At 46.8% G+C, this 16,393-nt stretch overlaps 2 protein-coding genes across 2 annotated transcripts; both read left to right on the forward strand.

Annotated features, from left to right (window-relative positions):
- Positions 1 to 1,908: 1,908 nt before the first annotated feature.
- On the forward strand, positions 1,909 to 5,807 carry LOC147233230 (matrix-remodeling-associated protein 5-like). Its single transcript, XM_086148518.1, has 6 exons — positions 1,909 to 2,114; positions 2,609 to 2,905; positions 3,028 to 3,157; positions 3,927 to 4,317; positions 4,460 to 5,700; positions 5,769 to 5,807. The coding sequence occupies exons 2-6, from the start codon at positions 2,733 to 2,735 to the stop codon at positions 5,805 to 5,807; spliced, it is 1,974 nt and encodes a 657-aa protein (XP_086004644.1). The 5' UTR covers positions 1,909 to 2,114; positions 2,609 to 2,732.
- A 39-nt stretch (positions 5,808 to 5,846) lies between these two features.
- mxra5a (matrix-remodelling associated 5a) lies at positions 5,847 to 16,393 on the forward strand. The gene is made up of 4 exons (XM_086147840.1): positions 5,847 to 8,464; positions 9,857 to 10,760; positions 10,845 to 11,171; positions 12,921 to 16,393. Exons 1-4 carry the CDS (start codon positions 6,055 to 6,057, stop codon positions 14,512 to 14,514), a joined length of 5,235 nt encoding a protein of 1,744 aa, XP_086003966.1. The 5' UTR covers positions 5,847 to 6,054; the 3' UTR covers positions 14,515 to 16,393.

A 16,393-nucleotide genomic window follows, 5' to 3' on the forward strand; every position in this document is an offset into this window, starting at 1 on the left:
TGTGGCAGCAGCAGAGGTAACAAAAGACATTAACAATTACAATAAATATGAATAGAAACATTAAAACGGACATGAACAGCGACAGAAGAAGGATAAAAATAGATAAACTGACAGCGGAAGAATAAAAATAGACATGAAACTGAGTTGAAGATCCACATGGAGGAGGGTCAGTCTGTCAGTGGAGCAGGATAATAACAGCAGCCTATCACTGAAGCTGCTCTTCTGCCTGAAGCTGGTGTCGTTGGAGTGTGGGATGCAGTGGATCTTCCATGATTGACGGGAGCCTGCTCAGCAACTGTCCCTCTGCCACAGAAATCATGCTATCCAGCATTTCATAGATGTCTGTGGCCACTGTGTGTCTAAGGAAGAACAGCTGTCTCTGAGCCTCAGTCCAATCCAGTTTATCATCCAGCAGCATTCCCAGGTATTTGCAAGACTATACAAATCCTCCACCATCCCCTTGGTCTTAGCGGTGGTGAGGTGCTGGTGGTTGTAGTCGGACCATGCATCCTGGATCAGTTTCCCGTACTCCTGTCCATTCTGTCGAGACCAATTCCTTTGTCAAAGGTAGATTTTCTGATTTTAGGGGGGGTTAGGCTATCAAAGTCAGCAGTTTCCTTCTTTATGTGGTCCTCCATGCACCACATAAACAAGCCAAAATCTCAAAATGAAGTTTGCCTACGGGCAGAACATTAGCCTAAGCTGGAGGGTATCATCCAGGATCATGGCTTATACCCTGTTAAGTTGCCCTGTTGCCTTAGTGACTCTCATAATGCAGCACATGTGCACTTCATTTCCAGTGATTACGCTTCACTCTCATCATCTTCCCACAGTGTTGCTGTTGAGAGAATCCAACAACCCAAAGGGGGGATAACAGAAAAACAAATGAGCAGCGGATCCTCCTGAAACATTTGGAAAGAGCAAGCAAATTGTTGCATATTAGTAATATAAAAGTATTTATTATAAGTACCCAATGTGTCCAAAAAGCATTATGATAGTACGCAGACTCTGTCATGAGCAGCTTCATGTAGAAGGAGAGAGAAAGTAGGTCCACGTTTAACTGGGCCAACCGAACCATTAATTCTGGCAGGAGAAAGCCGCTGAGGGTTTTATGCTTTTTCTTTTTGGACACTTGGAGTGATATTGGAGAAAACCCATTTAGTTTTGTTGCGTTTGAGAGAAAACAGACGTCACAGCCAATGGCTCCAAGCGTTGGTGACTGAATCTCAAAATGTCTCTGTATTTTCTCTGTTTTTAACCAAACCAACATTGATAACATCAACTTAGAAGCAGAAAGGAAAGGGAGAGCCCATGTCATTAGAGGCTAATGGCTCAAGTTCACACGTGAGATTGTCAGAATCCGTCCGGCTAGGTCTCGGGTTGGATTCCCACAGGGGGCCTATCTTTGTGGAGTCTCCATATCCTCCCCACGTCCGCGTGGGTTTCCTCCCCCAGTCCAAACACATGCAGGATGTTTTTTGGTGATCCTTAATTGCCCAAATGTGTGAAAGAGAGATCGAATGGTTATATGTCTCCATATGACATCTGGATGAGAGACTGACTGGTTGTCTATGTAACACTTGAAAGAGAGGGTGAATGTCCAGTGCAGGAAAACTGCCCCGGGTAGAAAGTTGATTTAAATTAAAAAAATAGAATAAAAAAAAAAATCTGCCTTCACATATGTTCTACTGTTCCTCTCACGATGTCAGTCTGAATGTATAAAAGCTGGAACGCGCTCCGGTGGTGCGTTCAGGGTCCAGGAAGACCCCGCGCTGACCCCTCCTGGCTCCTCCTGTTGCGTCTCCTCCCGGTGCTCCCGAGCTCCTTCCCTCATTCCCCGGCCGGAGGTCTTCAGCGCGCACACCCGGACCAGGACGCTCCGCGCCCCCCCTCACCCCGCCCCACCCATCCCCTCGAACCCCCGATCCACGACACCCACGACAAACTCCCTCCGGAGCCGCGTTTGTCTCCCTCTCCTCGGGATTCTACAAGTTTTTTCCATCCGCCTGCGAGGGGCCGGCGTGGACCTCTGCCGCGGGTTCCTGCGCTTCAGCCGCGGGGGGGGGGGTTAGAACACGGGTGCTCGCCGGGAGAGAGCCCGCCAAGCATCTGAGGTAGGAGCGTCTATTTTCATTTTCTCGTCTTTGGGGGGATATGAATGCATCATGTCAAATATTGAATGAGACAATATGACTGAAAACTCCCGCGTCCTCCGGGAATCCCATCCATGCGGAGACTTTAGATTATAATATTATTTACATTTTAACCCCGGATGCAGCATTTATTTCAACCACACTTTATATTCCATCCTCAACTGAATTTTTTCCAATTGATGCATCGACATCTTCATCAGCAGCAGCAGCATCTTAGAGGCCAATAAGTAATGAATCCAGACTTCTGTAAGTGATGGCTAATGGCTCGTAAATTAAAATATGAATTGGTTTAAGTCTTTAATGTGTCAAAGTAGTAACATCATAACTGTTAGAAAAATGTTTCCAATTTTTTTGAAATCCCTATTTTTCTCTCTGTGATTGTGAGGGATTGTGGACTCCTGGATCTGCTTTATGCTTAATAGATGGTCTTGTTCTCTCTCTGCTCTTTCATCAAGTTTCTGAAGCTCCTCCGGTCCTGGTAGGAGTCCAGCGCTGGTGTAGAAGAAGCAACTTCAGTGACAGCAACTCGCTCTTAGTCTTCATCTCCCAGCTGCCTTGATTGCAAAACCCTGGATTAAGATGTGCGTCCTCCAGACCCTGCTGCTGTGCGTGATAGCGCTGCCCGCCGTGGCCTCGGCTCCCTGTCCCCGGCCCTGTTCTTGCCCCCAGCCCACCGAGCTCCACTGCACCTTCCGCTCCCTTATCACCATCCCACCCGCTGCACCCAAATATGTGGAACGCATGAACCTGGGGTCGGTCCTCTTTCTCCATTTCACCCGTTTTGTAAAACCTTGTTTTCACGGGGAGGAATTCCCTGAGTTGTTCCAGAAGATGGGACTTCAATTCAACAGCATCCAAATATTTGTCTCCTTAGGTTCAACAGCATCAATAAGATCACGGACACATCGCTGGCTGGCATGAAGAAGCTGGAGCTCCTGATGGTCCATGGGAATGACATCCACAGTTTGCCTGACGGTGTGTTCAGGGACCTCACCTCACTCCAGGTAAATTGCTTCATCCAATGAATGCGAACTTTGGAGATGGCGGAACGTGTATCAGAAGGTTGTTAGATGGGAAGAGAAAAGCCTGGTGAACTTTTATTTGATGATAAAATGGTGGTTTATGTTTATTTTATCTCTGCCCTGAAGAAGAAGTTGAGAAGGTGCTATGTTGTTTTACAAACAAGCTGAGACATTACTTTGGTTCAGAAGAGCAGTCAGCGAAAAAAAAAAAAAACAACCCACGTCCATTTGAAAGTGACAGTGGCCGACTGCCGTCTGCTTTAACTGCGGCCACTGGAAAAAGGAAATTGGATGGCGTTAATATAAAGTGAGCATATCCGAGTAAAGAGGGCGGAAGGGCTGAGGGCGGAACGATGGCGCCGGTGTCGGAGCCTCATTTCTAGCCACAAATCAAAACAACTGTGCGTGAAAACCACGCTCTTTAAATAAAAAAACCCGCGCAAAGTAGCTGTAACATCATTGATGGCCATCACAACTCTTGGCCAGAACCTGCAAATGGCCTTTTTCTTTTGATTAAACACTGAACAATAATTATCTCATGTTTCCAGAGCTTCATATTCACCCTCACATGTTTGCATGTAACAGTCATACTCAGATTCAAGACGTGCATTTGTGGATTCTTCCCCTGCAGAGAATGTAATTTGACTCATTGTGGATAAATGTAGGCCCTTATCTCCTCGTTGAATGTCCCTGGGGGGCTTGGTAATTTCTCCTTTCATAATCATGATTACTTTTCCCCTCATTGGCCTAGATGTTGAAGATTAGCTACAACAAACTGAAGGAGATCAGGAGACACACCCTTCAGGGTCTGTGGTCTCTGGCGAGGTTACATCTGGATCACAACCGTCTGGAGTTCATCGACCCTGACGCGTTCCACGGCCTCACTTCCTTGCGGCTCGTACAGCTGGAAGGGAACTATCTTCAGCAACTCCATCCAGCCACGTTCACCACCTTCACCCTGATGGAAAATTTGCATGTGTCCACCCTGAGGCACCTCTACCTGTCGGACAACTTGCTCACGTCGTTGCCTTCCAGGCTGGTGGCGAACATGCCACAGTTGGAGAACCTGCACCTCCACGGGAACCCGTGGACCTGTGACTGCAACATGATGTGGCTTCAGGACTGGGATAAAACCACACCAGGTCAGACCTTGAAAACCTCAACTTGTCCATCATGACGCAAAATTTAGCTTCTCCAGTGAACGGCCCATTAAAACATACAGAGAACAGTTCATTGTTGCTTTATGACCTTATTTGTTTGCACTGATGTTTGTCTTTGCTGCAGGTGTCTTGAAGTGTAAGAAGGACAGAGCGCTCCCCAGTGGCCAACTGTGTCCCGTGTGCTCCTCCCCCAGGCACCTCAAACAAAAAGAGCTCCAAGCCGTGGAGAGCCTGGTCTGCAGTGGCCCCATCATCAGTGTTCCACATAAGACATCTACACCTGAGGACTTTGAGAGCGAGATGATGGCCACAGAGGATTTCAGGGAACCGTCCGGCAACATCTCACTGAGCTTGACGGATGAACATGGGAACGAGGTGGCCCTGGACTGCAGTATCGGCGATCCCAGAGAGCTTTCCAAGATCAAGTGGGAACAGGCCGGCCAGCATCAGCTGATATCCAACGTCACATTGGCTGCAGATCTCGAATGCCCTGTGGACAGAGAAAAGTACGAGCAACTGTGGAGGTTAATTGCATATTATAGCAACGTGCCAGCCCACCTACAACGAGACATGCTGGTCAGCGAAGAGCCTCATCCAACCTATGTGTACAAACAGGACTCTGAGAGAGATGCCCTGTACTTCACTGGTGTCAAGGTTACTATCATGTCTGAGGCTACGTGGCTAATGCAAACATCTCTGGACCTCCAGCTTAACAGACTTCAGTCATCAGGTAACACAGTGAAGTTGATCCTTAGCACCTACATCACAAAGATGGTGGATGTGGAACTGGTGCAGAGACAGAGACGGTCCTGGGTCATGATCCAGTCAACGAACACGACTCATAAAGTTTATACCGCAATCTTGGGCAACCCGAGTCAAATGCACTGTAGCATCCAGAGTTCCGAGGAGCCGGTTGTCCACTGGATGTTGCCAGATGGCTCCAAGTTGGAGGCACCATACAGCAGCGGAGACAACAGTTTGTCTGTGTCCACTGAAGGAACCCTGTTCATTCAGTCTGTCAATCACAAAGACACAGGGATTTACTACTGCATTGCTAAGGTGCATGGAGACCTTGCTGTTATGTCATTTCATTTGACGGTGCAGGAATCATCTAACCCTACTCCAGGAGAAGATGGCGCACTTACGCCTATCGAAGGATTTTCAGGAGCCCCTATATCCCTGTCTTGCAGTGCATCCGGCTCTCCTGATGCTGAAATCAACTGGATATTACCGAGTAAAAACGTCGTTAGTTTCCAAGCCAACTCTTCTCGAGCTTTGGTCTTTTCCAATGGCACCCTGCACATCCCCCAGATGCAGCTAACTGACAGTGGGTATTACAAATGCATAGCCATTAATCAACATGGAGTAGATACACTGGTCACAAAAGTCAATATTGTGAGAGGCAAAGGGTTGATAAGGCCCTTTGCATCAAGGAGGTTTCCAGCAAAACCTCAGTCAGCTTCAGGGATTAATACTAAGATTAAAGTCCCAGCAGATGATGCAGAGGGGGCATCAGGGGACGTTGAGGTTTCTCAGGAAGAGCCGCCGAAGAGCCGCACCGAGCCTTTGAGGAGAAGAGTTCCAGGAGGTGCGGGCTCAGGAAGGAGAGGTCTCCATCCGTCAAGGGGGACTTGGCAGAGACCGCCATTGCTCCGAAAGCCAACGGGATCACATGCTGATGGCAAGAAGGATGCACTTGAAAACAGGCGGAGGATTAATATGTCAAACAGCAAAGTTGATCCAGAAAAGTGGGCTGATATTTTGGCCAAATTTAGGGACAGAAATGTTCAGAATGCTGTGACTGAAATCCCAGCCCAGCGTAATACGGAGAGGAAACTTTCAGAGCAGACAGCACAGTCACAAGACAGTGCTGGAGGAACATCAGACAGTGTGATTACCCAAGAGAAAGAGGGCAGATATAACTTAATAACCACACTAGCCCCAATACAACACACACAGATGGAAACAAATGGGGAAAGTACACAAGGCCAAGGTACACAGATGACCTCAGATAGCTTAAATACACAAAACATGCATGATGTTACTTCAGATAGCCAATACACATTTGATATGATTGTCACAACAAAACCACAGGCAACAGAGCATTTATATAATCTTCAGCCCTCGACACTTGATATGAATTTGGAGCAGGACACACCTCCACAGAGCACACCCCAACTGACAACATCTGTTCCCCTACATACAACTCCTCTATGGCGTGTTAGTGCAAACACTGCACCAAGCGGCGCTTCTGTGTCTCTGAACAGCACAAATGCAGATGTTGAAGGAGTTAAAACCGATGATTGGTCCAAGACACTGGGGAGGAGCAAGAATGTAGATAGAGTGAATATTGCCGCCAGTTCTGATAATGATAGAGAAATCCCTCCAAGTATCCCTTCAGTCCATCCAGATAAATCAGACACAAGCCACAGGGAGAATGGAAGATATGTCAGTGAGACTGCAACACCATTCCAACCACATGCTCAGCTGAACACCGCCACGCTAGATGATTTGCTATCTCGAGCAATGCTCACAACAGCATCTCAGACAACTACTGTTTTGCCCACAACAAGTCAGTCGGGGCAATCGCCAAGACTCCATCAACAGAGAAATCCTAGGAGACGCAATGGAAATCAAAGGAGAAGGCTGAATAGAAGGAAACAAAAACTAGACAAACCCACCCATTTTATTACCGCCACACCTGCAAACACTCCCCTGGCAACAGTCCCGAGTTCTCCCTCACGGCTAAAAATAAAACTATTAGAAGATACAACAGCCAACTTCCAAGCCACTGTTCTATTCACCAGTAGCCAAGCAGCGTCATCAGGCAGAGTGAGTCATAAAGAAAGCACAGTTTGGAGGCACGGCGACGAGGCAGCCTCCAAATCTTCCTCACTACCAGATTCTCTGCAAAAAACAAAGTACAGTATTCTTCCTCTTGCCAAAACCTTGTCCACATCAGCAGCGCCATCGTTTCCAGCAGCCTCTCCAGACACTGTTCAAGAAGAGATGAGTTCTCAAACAATCTCAGCCGTCTCTGAGAGTGTGTCTCCTACGGAGAACTTGGATATGTCCACATCAGTCAACCAGATGTTTACTGACATTCCCTCTGCTAAACCTTCAGAGGATACACCAAGGCCAAGCACTGACGCAGAATTTGAATCTGTACCCCCTCCTGAAAAGTCCCCTGAGAGTATTCTCACCGCGGTTCCGGTGCAAACTGATGCCAAGGGGAGTCAGTCACCTTATCGAGACCTGCCCACCGAAAATGCCGGAGAGATCACAAGCTCCACTTTTGTGTTGCCTTACCCAACTCCCTCGGCTGCTTCCTGGTTTGCGCGTGAAGCCGAGGCAACCACTGGCACATATTCTTCAAGTAGCCCGATTGCAACCACTGTGCTTTTTGAGGATGTTTTGGAGGCAGGGGAACCTGCCAGCACACCGACAGGCCCCGACCGATACCACTCCAGACTACCTATCATCTCAAGTCAGTCAGAGGGCAATCAGCTCGCCAAGACAACTGCAAAAATAAACGTTAAGGTCGATGCAACAATTACAAGTTCAATATCCACAGCACCACCGTCTACTACTTCGTTTAGGCTTGATGCTGAGGTCCAATCACACGTTACTCCCAACGCTTCCCCTCCTCAATCCTCTGATACAGACGCCAAACTAGTTTATTCTCAACAGGCAACCACCAAGGAGGCTGCATGGTTCAGCAGTGTCTCAGTCAACCAAAGCCAACAAATTCATTCCACCCCCACAACACAACATTGGAGGACAACTGACCTCCTGACCAATACCCAATTACATGGCCGCGAATCAGCCATGCTGACCACTGCAGCCCCACCTTTTCTAGACCTCACCCTAACAAATGCGCCACCTATAAACCATGGAACAAAATCTACCAGCCAGCCTCATAAGTGGGGGGCAGGACTACCCACAGCCAATCAGGATCCTTCCAGAAAGCACCAGTCACCTGCACGGGGGTCTGTTCTCAGAGGGAAGCCAAACATAATTAAGAACACCATCCCGAATTTCACCGTGAAAGGTGAAAGCGATGCTCAGCTTCCTTGTGAGGCTGTGGGCGAGCCGAGGCCCTTCCTGTCCTGGACTAAAGTAGTCAGCGGTATGTATGACTCACTTCTACAGCTTTACATGTTCTCCTTTGAATTCTATTCAAAGTCGTTGTTGACAATCTATTGATTTGTTGAATAACAGCATATTGCGGAATGGGTAGCTTTACACTAGTTCCTTTTCTACAGTGTGGAAAGTTTGCCAATTTTTCAACATAAATAAGTTCTATTATTTTCAAGTGCTCTATATGGTTAGAGTATAAACTTTAAAGATGCGTTTTCCATATGTTCACTTTATACATTCAGGGGGCAATTAAATGCTTTTTTATAGTCGTGTCTCGCTTTACCTGACCCTGCAAAGCTCTTTAACATCCTTCTCATATAAGCACACACCCACACAAAATATTGAACTTATTCTTTTCAGTATCAATACAATTTCAGTACGGCAAAGGAGATTTAAAAATCTTTTCATAGTGCTCCCAAGTACTCGTAATTATCAACTGCCAAACAATGGAGACCTTAAAATGACAAGGAATCTGTTATCTGACCTTCACAGCCCAAAGGCCTCTTAGTCCATCCAAGTCAGAGCTTCTTTTCACCCAAATTTTATCCATCCTGTTGAATCATCCTCCCTGGAACTGTATGTTCTGGGGAGGATGATCACAGGCTTTTTGTGCAATACAGTCTTTAGCTTAGTGTGTAGCCCTATTGCCTGGGCTTCTGTTTGTTCGCTGGCCACCACAGGTGGTATGTGTCTGCTGGCAAAGTTGCCCAAACCGATCTGATACTGCCCGCTGGTATCTGATCGCAATCAAACAAGAGGGGATTAGATGTAATGTGGATAGTTTTAAAGGGCAGCTTCAGGCCAAGTGAGCCTCACGTTTACCATTCCAAAGAAGCCTTTGTAAATCCTGCTTAGTAAACACCGATATCTTGAAAAGAAATAATTCAATCTTGGCAAATCTGTAACAATCCCCCTTATCGTTGGTCTTCTGTGTTTGTCAATTCACTGTCATTTACCTTGAGCATGAGTGTGATGTTTCTCATAATCTATGTCCTTGTGTCATTTTCATATTACCACTACTTTTTGTCTTTCAATGCCAGAAGAATCAGATTGCTAAATCAATGCAGCTCACAGGTGTGAGATTATCAATGAATTCTGTTACGATATCACTTGCATTGCCAAATGCACAGATCTTACACCTTTACCACTGACCTCAACATTTTTAGCTTCTTGTTGATGTTTAATTACTTTACTCTTCCTTTGCATGTTTTACAATTGTTAAGCAGGGCACTGCTAGCCTTCATCTAGATTTTTTTTAAAGTAGGTATTCTCAGCAAAGTGGTGGAAATGATTTCGTCAATGGATTCTTCAGCACATGAAACGCAACTGTACTAACTGTGCATAACTCCTGTGAAATATATTGAATTCATCTATTTTGCAGGAGCGAGTATTGCTCAGAATACCAGGGTCCAGAGGTTTGAAGTCCATATGAATGGAACATTAACTATAAGGAACACACAGCCAGTGGATGGAGGCCAGTACCTCTGTACTGTGCAGAACCAGTATGGCACAGACCAGATGGCGGTCAACCTGGTGGTCCTGCCCCCGCAGCCTCAGCCTAGAGACGTGACTGTACGTCATGGCAGCAGTGTTGATTTAAAGTGCGACGCGCAGGGTCATAGTATACCTCGATTCACATGGGTGCTCCCCAATCACGCCCATATGTCTACATCACTGCTTAGCTTCCCACCTCAGCAGCGTGCCGCTGTCCTCAGTAATGGAACCCTCCGGATCAGCCAGGCCAGTTATGGAGATAGTGGAATTTATAAGTGCATTGTTGGCAGTGCCACTGGAACAGACTCAACCTCCATCCGCCTCCACGTCCTACCATCACCGCCTGTGCTTCTGCAACCGCTACAAGAGAACAAGACCGTCATGGAGGGAAGCGCGGTCTACATCCACTGCTCGTCCATGGGTTCGCCCCCACCCGTCATCCAATGGATCACACCTGATGGCGTAACACTCACGACTTCTCAGCATGTTGTTGGACGCAATATTGGTGTATTTCCTAATGGGACCCTCTATGTGCGCAAACTGGGCGCGGGAAATTCAGGGAGATATCAGTGCACGGCGAGTAATGTTGGAGCATCCAGTAGCAGAACAGTTGTTTTGAATATGCTGAGGAATCCCTCTTCTGCCAAAGCTATTATCACCTCATCGTCTCCACAGAAAACAGATGTGATTTATGGGGGGATGCTGCTTCTCAACTGCGTAGCAAAGGGTCAGCCAGAGCCTCGGATCCTCTGGAGAACACCCTCAAAGAAACTGGTTGACGCCCAGTACAGGTACAGTGAGTTGGATAAGGAGGTGCAAATGTGCGTACCTTCTGATGAACTTGTATACAAAACATGTGTTCATTGTTTTTGCAGTTTTGATCCAAGAATTAAAGTGTACCCCAACGGAACCATAACAGTACACTCTGTGACCAACAAGGACACCGGTGACTACCTGTGCGTGGCACGTAATAAAATAGGGGACGACTATGTCCTGCTGGGGGTCGACGTCCTAACCAGGCCTGCCAAGATTGAGCAGAAGCAGCAGCGATCCAGCCAGGAGGTGGTGTACGGTGGAGACTTGAAGGTGGACTGTGTGGCATCGGGGCTCCCAAACCCAGAAATCAGTTGGGCGCTGCCAGACGGAACCATGGTCAATCCAGTCAAACAGAGGGAAGGTGTCAGTGGTGGACGCAGTCGCAGGTATTTGCTACTTCGTATTCATTAATTCATTATCTGTACTACATATCCTGCAGTCATAACCTCAAATCTCCAATCTCCGCGATAACAGAGCTTTTAGAACCTTCTGGGTTTCAGCTTTGACCACCCTCTCGATGCTTTCTGCCATACTTCTGTTAAAAAGCTTTAAGCAACATTAGGAACTCTTACATGTGTTGCCTCCAATTTGATGCACCAATGGAGATCACTGGGCGCACTGAAAAAATATTTTCCAAGATAGTACTGGTTACCAGGAAGTTTGTTTTCTTTGTCCACCTTTATCGTTTGTCTCTGACACAAGGTATGAAAACAAATCACAAATAAGCTGGCGGTGCGTCAGACCGCCACAAAAATGTTTTCAATTTAAGCAGGATGATTTATCATTTGGCTTTGTCCCATGCAGAGGCCTGTGCAAATCATCGAAATTGCATGATTCAGTCATGACATGAGATAAAGGGGGGTGAGGAGGGGTGATAGTACAGGATTAATAAATCAAATGCACCGTCCAAGCACTGTGTGTGCTCAGGAAGTAAAGATGTGCGGCTTGGATGGCCAAAATCACAGATTGTCTCGCCGTGTGTCTGACCCGCCGTGCATGTTACTGGAACGACAACACTCTGGAAACCATTTGGAAGCAGGTTAGGAGATAACTACCCACCGCCCGTGTCCACCTGACATTAGCAGATGTGTTTTCTCATTTGGGAGCGAAGTCGTGTCGACTTGTATGCATGCAAGTGTTGGCAGCAAGCCGCTTTCCTCTGAATGGATATTTTCAGTGTAATAGAGCAGTGGACGTTACAAGCTTCCTTTAACCTGCATTTATCTTACAACAGCCCTGCAGTTAATCACATGAGACATTGTTTGATTGATTAGACACAGCCTTCTGTGATTACCTCAGTTAATCAAAACATGGCGCCCTTATTGGAAACTCCTCCCTGAGGGTGCAGATTGATGACTTCTCTGAAGAAAATTAGTCTGAGAATGAATTTTGGCATTGCTGTGATTCAGAAACACAGTAATCCTGCATCACGATTGTCGTTTTCTGCGTCTCCTTAAAATATTTGTCTTTGAAAAGGGAGACTAAAACATTCCCCCAATGGATAACAGAAGATTAAGATTCTCGTTCTTAATCACAGGGTGGATTAATTTAAATTATATCATGATCAATCTACAGTGATTACTAATTTGTGTTTCATTTTGCGGGGGCGAACGATGCAAAAAGACGCATGACAAAAGGTAATATATAGAGCACTGCACAATCACTCATATACATATATATATAGATATATATAGATATATATATATATATGTATATAAAGATGAGTGTTTCTAGAGTTATGTCTGCTTGGTGTTGACAATTTACTTTAAGCAGGAAGTGCTTTGGCAAAAGGAAAAACCTGCCGACTGTGTCAACTATTTCCTGACACCATCATCCCATCTTGAGTTTGTTTTTGGACTTAGACTTCCCATGGAGAAGCAGACATGTAGTTTAGAGCCGACTATCTCTGATGCAGTCTGTTCCACTGCCAGTTGGCATCGGCACCAATCCGCACCAGTGTGTGGAGTTCTGCAAGTTGTGCGCTCTACGTGCATTAGTTACAATTGGTTCAGTACGTTTGGTTCAAAGTACAGATTTTTGTCTTTAATTCACCACTGCAGATAAGCATATCACTGAAGTTTTCCAAGTTTAACCATCTGTGTCATCTCTCTTTTTCTATTGTTGGAACCTTGCAGATATGTAGTGTTCGACAACGGGACTCTGTACTTCAACGATGTCGGTATGCGGGAAGAGGGTGACTACACTTGTTATGCCGAGAACCAGTTGGGCAAAGACGAGATGAAGGTCCGAGTCAAGATCAAGGTTTCTGCCCTGCCGCCAAGGATACAAGACGCAGGCCAAAGGACGGTTAAGGCTTTGTATGGTGAGACGGCGTCGCTTACCTGCAATGCAAAAGGTGATCCGATGCCCGTCATCACCTGGATTTCGCCGATAAACAAAGTCATCTCCTCTTCTTCAGATAAATACCAGATCTTAAATGATGGCACACTGCTGGTTCAAAAAGTCCAGCGTTTTGACGGAGGTAACTACACCTGCACCGCCAGAAACAGCGTGGGTCAGGATTACAAAGTCATCAGGCTGGAGGTCTTGGTTACTCCTCCGATGATCAATGGGTTTAGAGGTGCAGAAAATGTTATCAGGGTGTTTTCAGGCCAGGACCAGCGGAAGCTGATTGACTGTGTGGGAAAGGGAACCCCCACACCTCGGGTTATGTGGGTCTTACCTGGAAATGTTGTCCTTCCAGCACCGTACTACAGCAACCGAATGACAGTTCACCTGAATGGTACTCTGGAAATCCGGTCACCCAAAAAGTCTGACTCAGGGCAACTGGTTTGCATCGCCCGTAATGAAGGAGGGGAGGTCAAGCTGGTGGTTAACCTGGATGTGAAGGAAGTTGTCGAGAGGCTACAAATTAGAGGCCCTGCCCCAACGAATAGCCTGTCTCTGACTGTCGGGAATGACATGACTTTGAACTGCTCCTTTGAGGGCGCAGTCCTACCTCAGGTCACTTGGATCCTACCAAGTGGTATACCTTTGTTGAGAGGCTCTCGCTCATCCAAATTTTTCCATCATCTCAATGGCTCTTTAACTATCAGCAACCCATCCGTCGCGGAGGCTGGTATGTACCGGTGTGTCAGATATCACCCCGGGGGAGTCATGGAGCGTATGATCACATTGTCCCCAGGGAGGAAGCCGGAGATCCTCAACCAGTACAATACTCCTCTTAGCATCATGAACGGAGAGACACTTTTGGTCCATTGTCTGACAAGTGCTGAGCCGCTCAGGCTAACATGGACATTACCCAGCGGGGTTGTCCTCAACAGGCCCCAGAGGGCTGGGCGGTACGCCGTCCTGGCCAACGGCACACTTGCCATCCAGCAGGTGTCGGTTTATGACCGGGGGTCCTACGTTTGCCGAGCTACAAATGAGTATGGCAGTTCTCTGCTCGCCATGAAGGTGGATGTGAACGCTATGCCGCCACGCATCACCAATGGGCCGCCCTCCGTCACCTACGCCAAGCGCGGAGTTGCCGTTCAGCTGAACTGCATGGCGACTGGTGTCCCCCGAGCAGAAATCGCATGGGAAACACCTGACAAGACGCGCTTGGCAATCAGTGCACAGCCGCGCATTTTTGCAAACAAGTACCTCCATCCACATGGATCCCTCATTATTCAGAATCCGACACTCAGGGATGCAGGCGTCTACCGCTGCACCGCCAGGAATGCCCTCGGCGTAGATATTAGAGCTACCTTCCTCAACGTGTTCTGAGGAGCTTCAGCCCGCGGTGGTCCGGTGAGCCCAGGCAACTGCCAGGCGCAGGGAAGCCAAAGTTTTACATTCTATAAGACGTTGTAAAGCAGCTGAGGCAGCAATGGAGGAAGTGGTCGATCAAAACCCTCGGTGCTGTGAGTGTGTGGGTTGGATAGGGTGCCCTTTGTGATTTGAATGCGCCGTGTGCAGCCCACGCACCAGAGCTCGCAAAACTTTACTCACAGAGTACTTTGCTTTACATCAGGAAAAGAAGCCTAATTTAATACTGTGCTTGAGCATACATTTTATCTTAGGTTTAAGATACTGATTATACATTAAGAAACAAAATTATCATTATTATTATTAATATTTGCCTGTCAAGTATTACCATCTTTGTGCAGGCTTTGTAACCGGTCGCAGTGTGTGCAGCGCAGACGGCTGTGGCCTGCCAGGCGCCTGCCCCGTTTATAATTGATGGCGGTGCCGAGGGGTCAGAGGGATGGTCGGCCCAGTTCCATTCCAAAAAATTGAAAATACGAGGACATGCATGTGTATTGATACTTCCCAGACTGTATCCAATCCAAGCCGAGGGTTACACAATAAAGGGCCAGTACAACCCTCTGTAAGAATTACATGCTTAATCGCCCAACTTCTTGTCCCCCTCCACCTCCGTACCATCACATCCCGGATTGGAGTGTCACAAGCCAAAATAATAAATTCACTTCAAGGGCGTAATTTTCACAAAGGTGCTCTTGTTTCATTCCAGGAAGTACTCGAGTGCTTTTCACCAAATCTAATTTCTGAGTTTATTAAGAAGGGATTTACAATCTGTCGCTTTCAGAGGGCTTGTAATTATCCAGCGGTGGCTTTCAGGGGTTGTGGCATTGCTTTTTTTATTTTCACACATTGATCTTTTGCCATTCCACTAATTGCAGGGTGAACTTGACAGATATGCTTTAGAAGTGTATTCTTATGTGTAGATCACTGTGATGGTAGGTAATGTTATCTTCTGGTGGCAACTGGACTTGGTTACTCTCCCTGCCTTCATTCTACATGGACTAACAAGCAACTCCAGCAGGTGTACAACTGCAAGGCCCCAGAGTCCACTAGAACCTCAGAGCCTCTGAGATGAGAGGAGGATTCTCCACAAGTAGGGGAAACCAAGTCTAGTTGCCAACAGGAGATGTGAAAATGACTGACCAGGACCTGGAGGATGGAGAACCTTCACATCGTGGTACTGGATTACTACAGACTTGTAGTAATTCAAAGCACAAAATCGGGAACATGGCTGGAATCTTTATCCTAATAGTTCATTCGGGAACCCAAATGGTTTGGTCCTGCAGAAATGTGTGTGTGTGCGTGTGTGTGTGTGTGTGTGTGTGTGTGTGTGTGTGTGTGTGTGTGTGTGTGTGTGTGTGTGTGTGTGTGTGTGTGTATGTGAACACGCATGACAAACCGCTGCATGTTGGTGTTCTTTACTCCAAACAAGCAGCAGCATCACCTGACTGGTTTGTATGTATTTTTCTACCAAGTTTTCAAGGCAAGAAATCTGAATATCTAAGCCATAGACGGCAGGAGAACCTCCAAGATGTTCTCTATATCATATGTGTCCTTCAACAACCTGCATTTCAAATATTGGACCAGTTGGCGGATCCGTTTCTGAATAAATGTCTTTTTCTGTAGCATCTTCCAGCTGTACATATCTTACCCCGACGAATCGGCACCTTCAGATGATCCAGGATTGACTTTGTGAAAAGATGTATGTTTTTGAGTATAAAATGTGCCTAAGTAAACTGTGTTGCAGGGATTGTTGTATTTTCCGCTGTGTTGTCTCTCTCCTCTCCGCACTTTGAGCCAGCGTCTTCTGTGTTCCCACTTGTAAACAACTCTTTGATAT

The sequence above is a fragment of the Fistularia commersonii genome, chromosome 6 (genome assembly GCF_037954325.1).
Source record: "Fistularia commersonii isolate RoL2024-O1a breed Wild chromosome 6, RoL_Fcom_v1.0, whole genome shotgun sequence".
NCBI lineage: Eukaryota > Metazoa > Chordata > Actinopteri > Syngnathiformes > Fistulariidae > Fistularia > Fistularia commersonii.

Bases quoted from the DNA above. Each gene is read 5' to 3' on its own strand.
- LOC147233230 (XM_086148518.1), top strand. From the start codon at position 2,733: ATGTGCGTCCTCCAGACCCTGCTGCTGTGCGTGATAGCGCTGCCCGCC. The intron at 2,906-3,027 runs GTCGGTCCTCTT...TTGTCTCCTTAG, and splicing joins GTGGAACGCATGAACCTGGG to GTTCAACAGCATCAATAAGA. The intron at 4,318-4,459 runs GTCAGACCTTGA...TCTTTGCTGCAG, and splicing joins CTGGGATAAAACCACACCAG to GTGTCTTGAAGTGTAAGAAG.
- mxra5a (XM_086147840.1), top strand. From the start codon at position 6,055: ATGTCAAACAGCAAAGTTGATCCAGAAAAGTGGGCTGATATTTTGGCC. The intron at 8,465-9,856 runs GTATGTATGACT...TCTATTTTGCAG, and splicing joins CTGGACTAAAGTAGTCAGCG to GAGCGAGTATTGCTCAGAAT. The intron at 11,172-12,920 runs GTATTTGCTACT...GGAACCTTGCAG, and splicing joins AGTGGTGGACGCAGTCGCAG to ATATGTAGTGTTCGACAACG.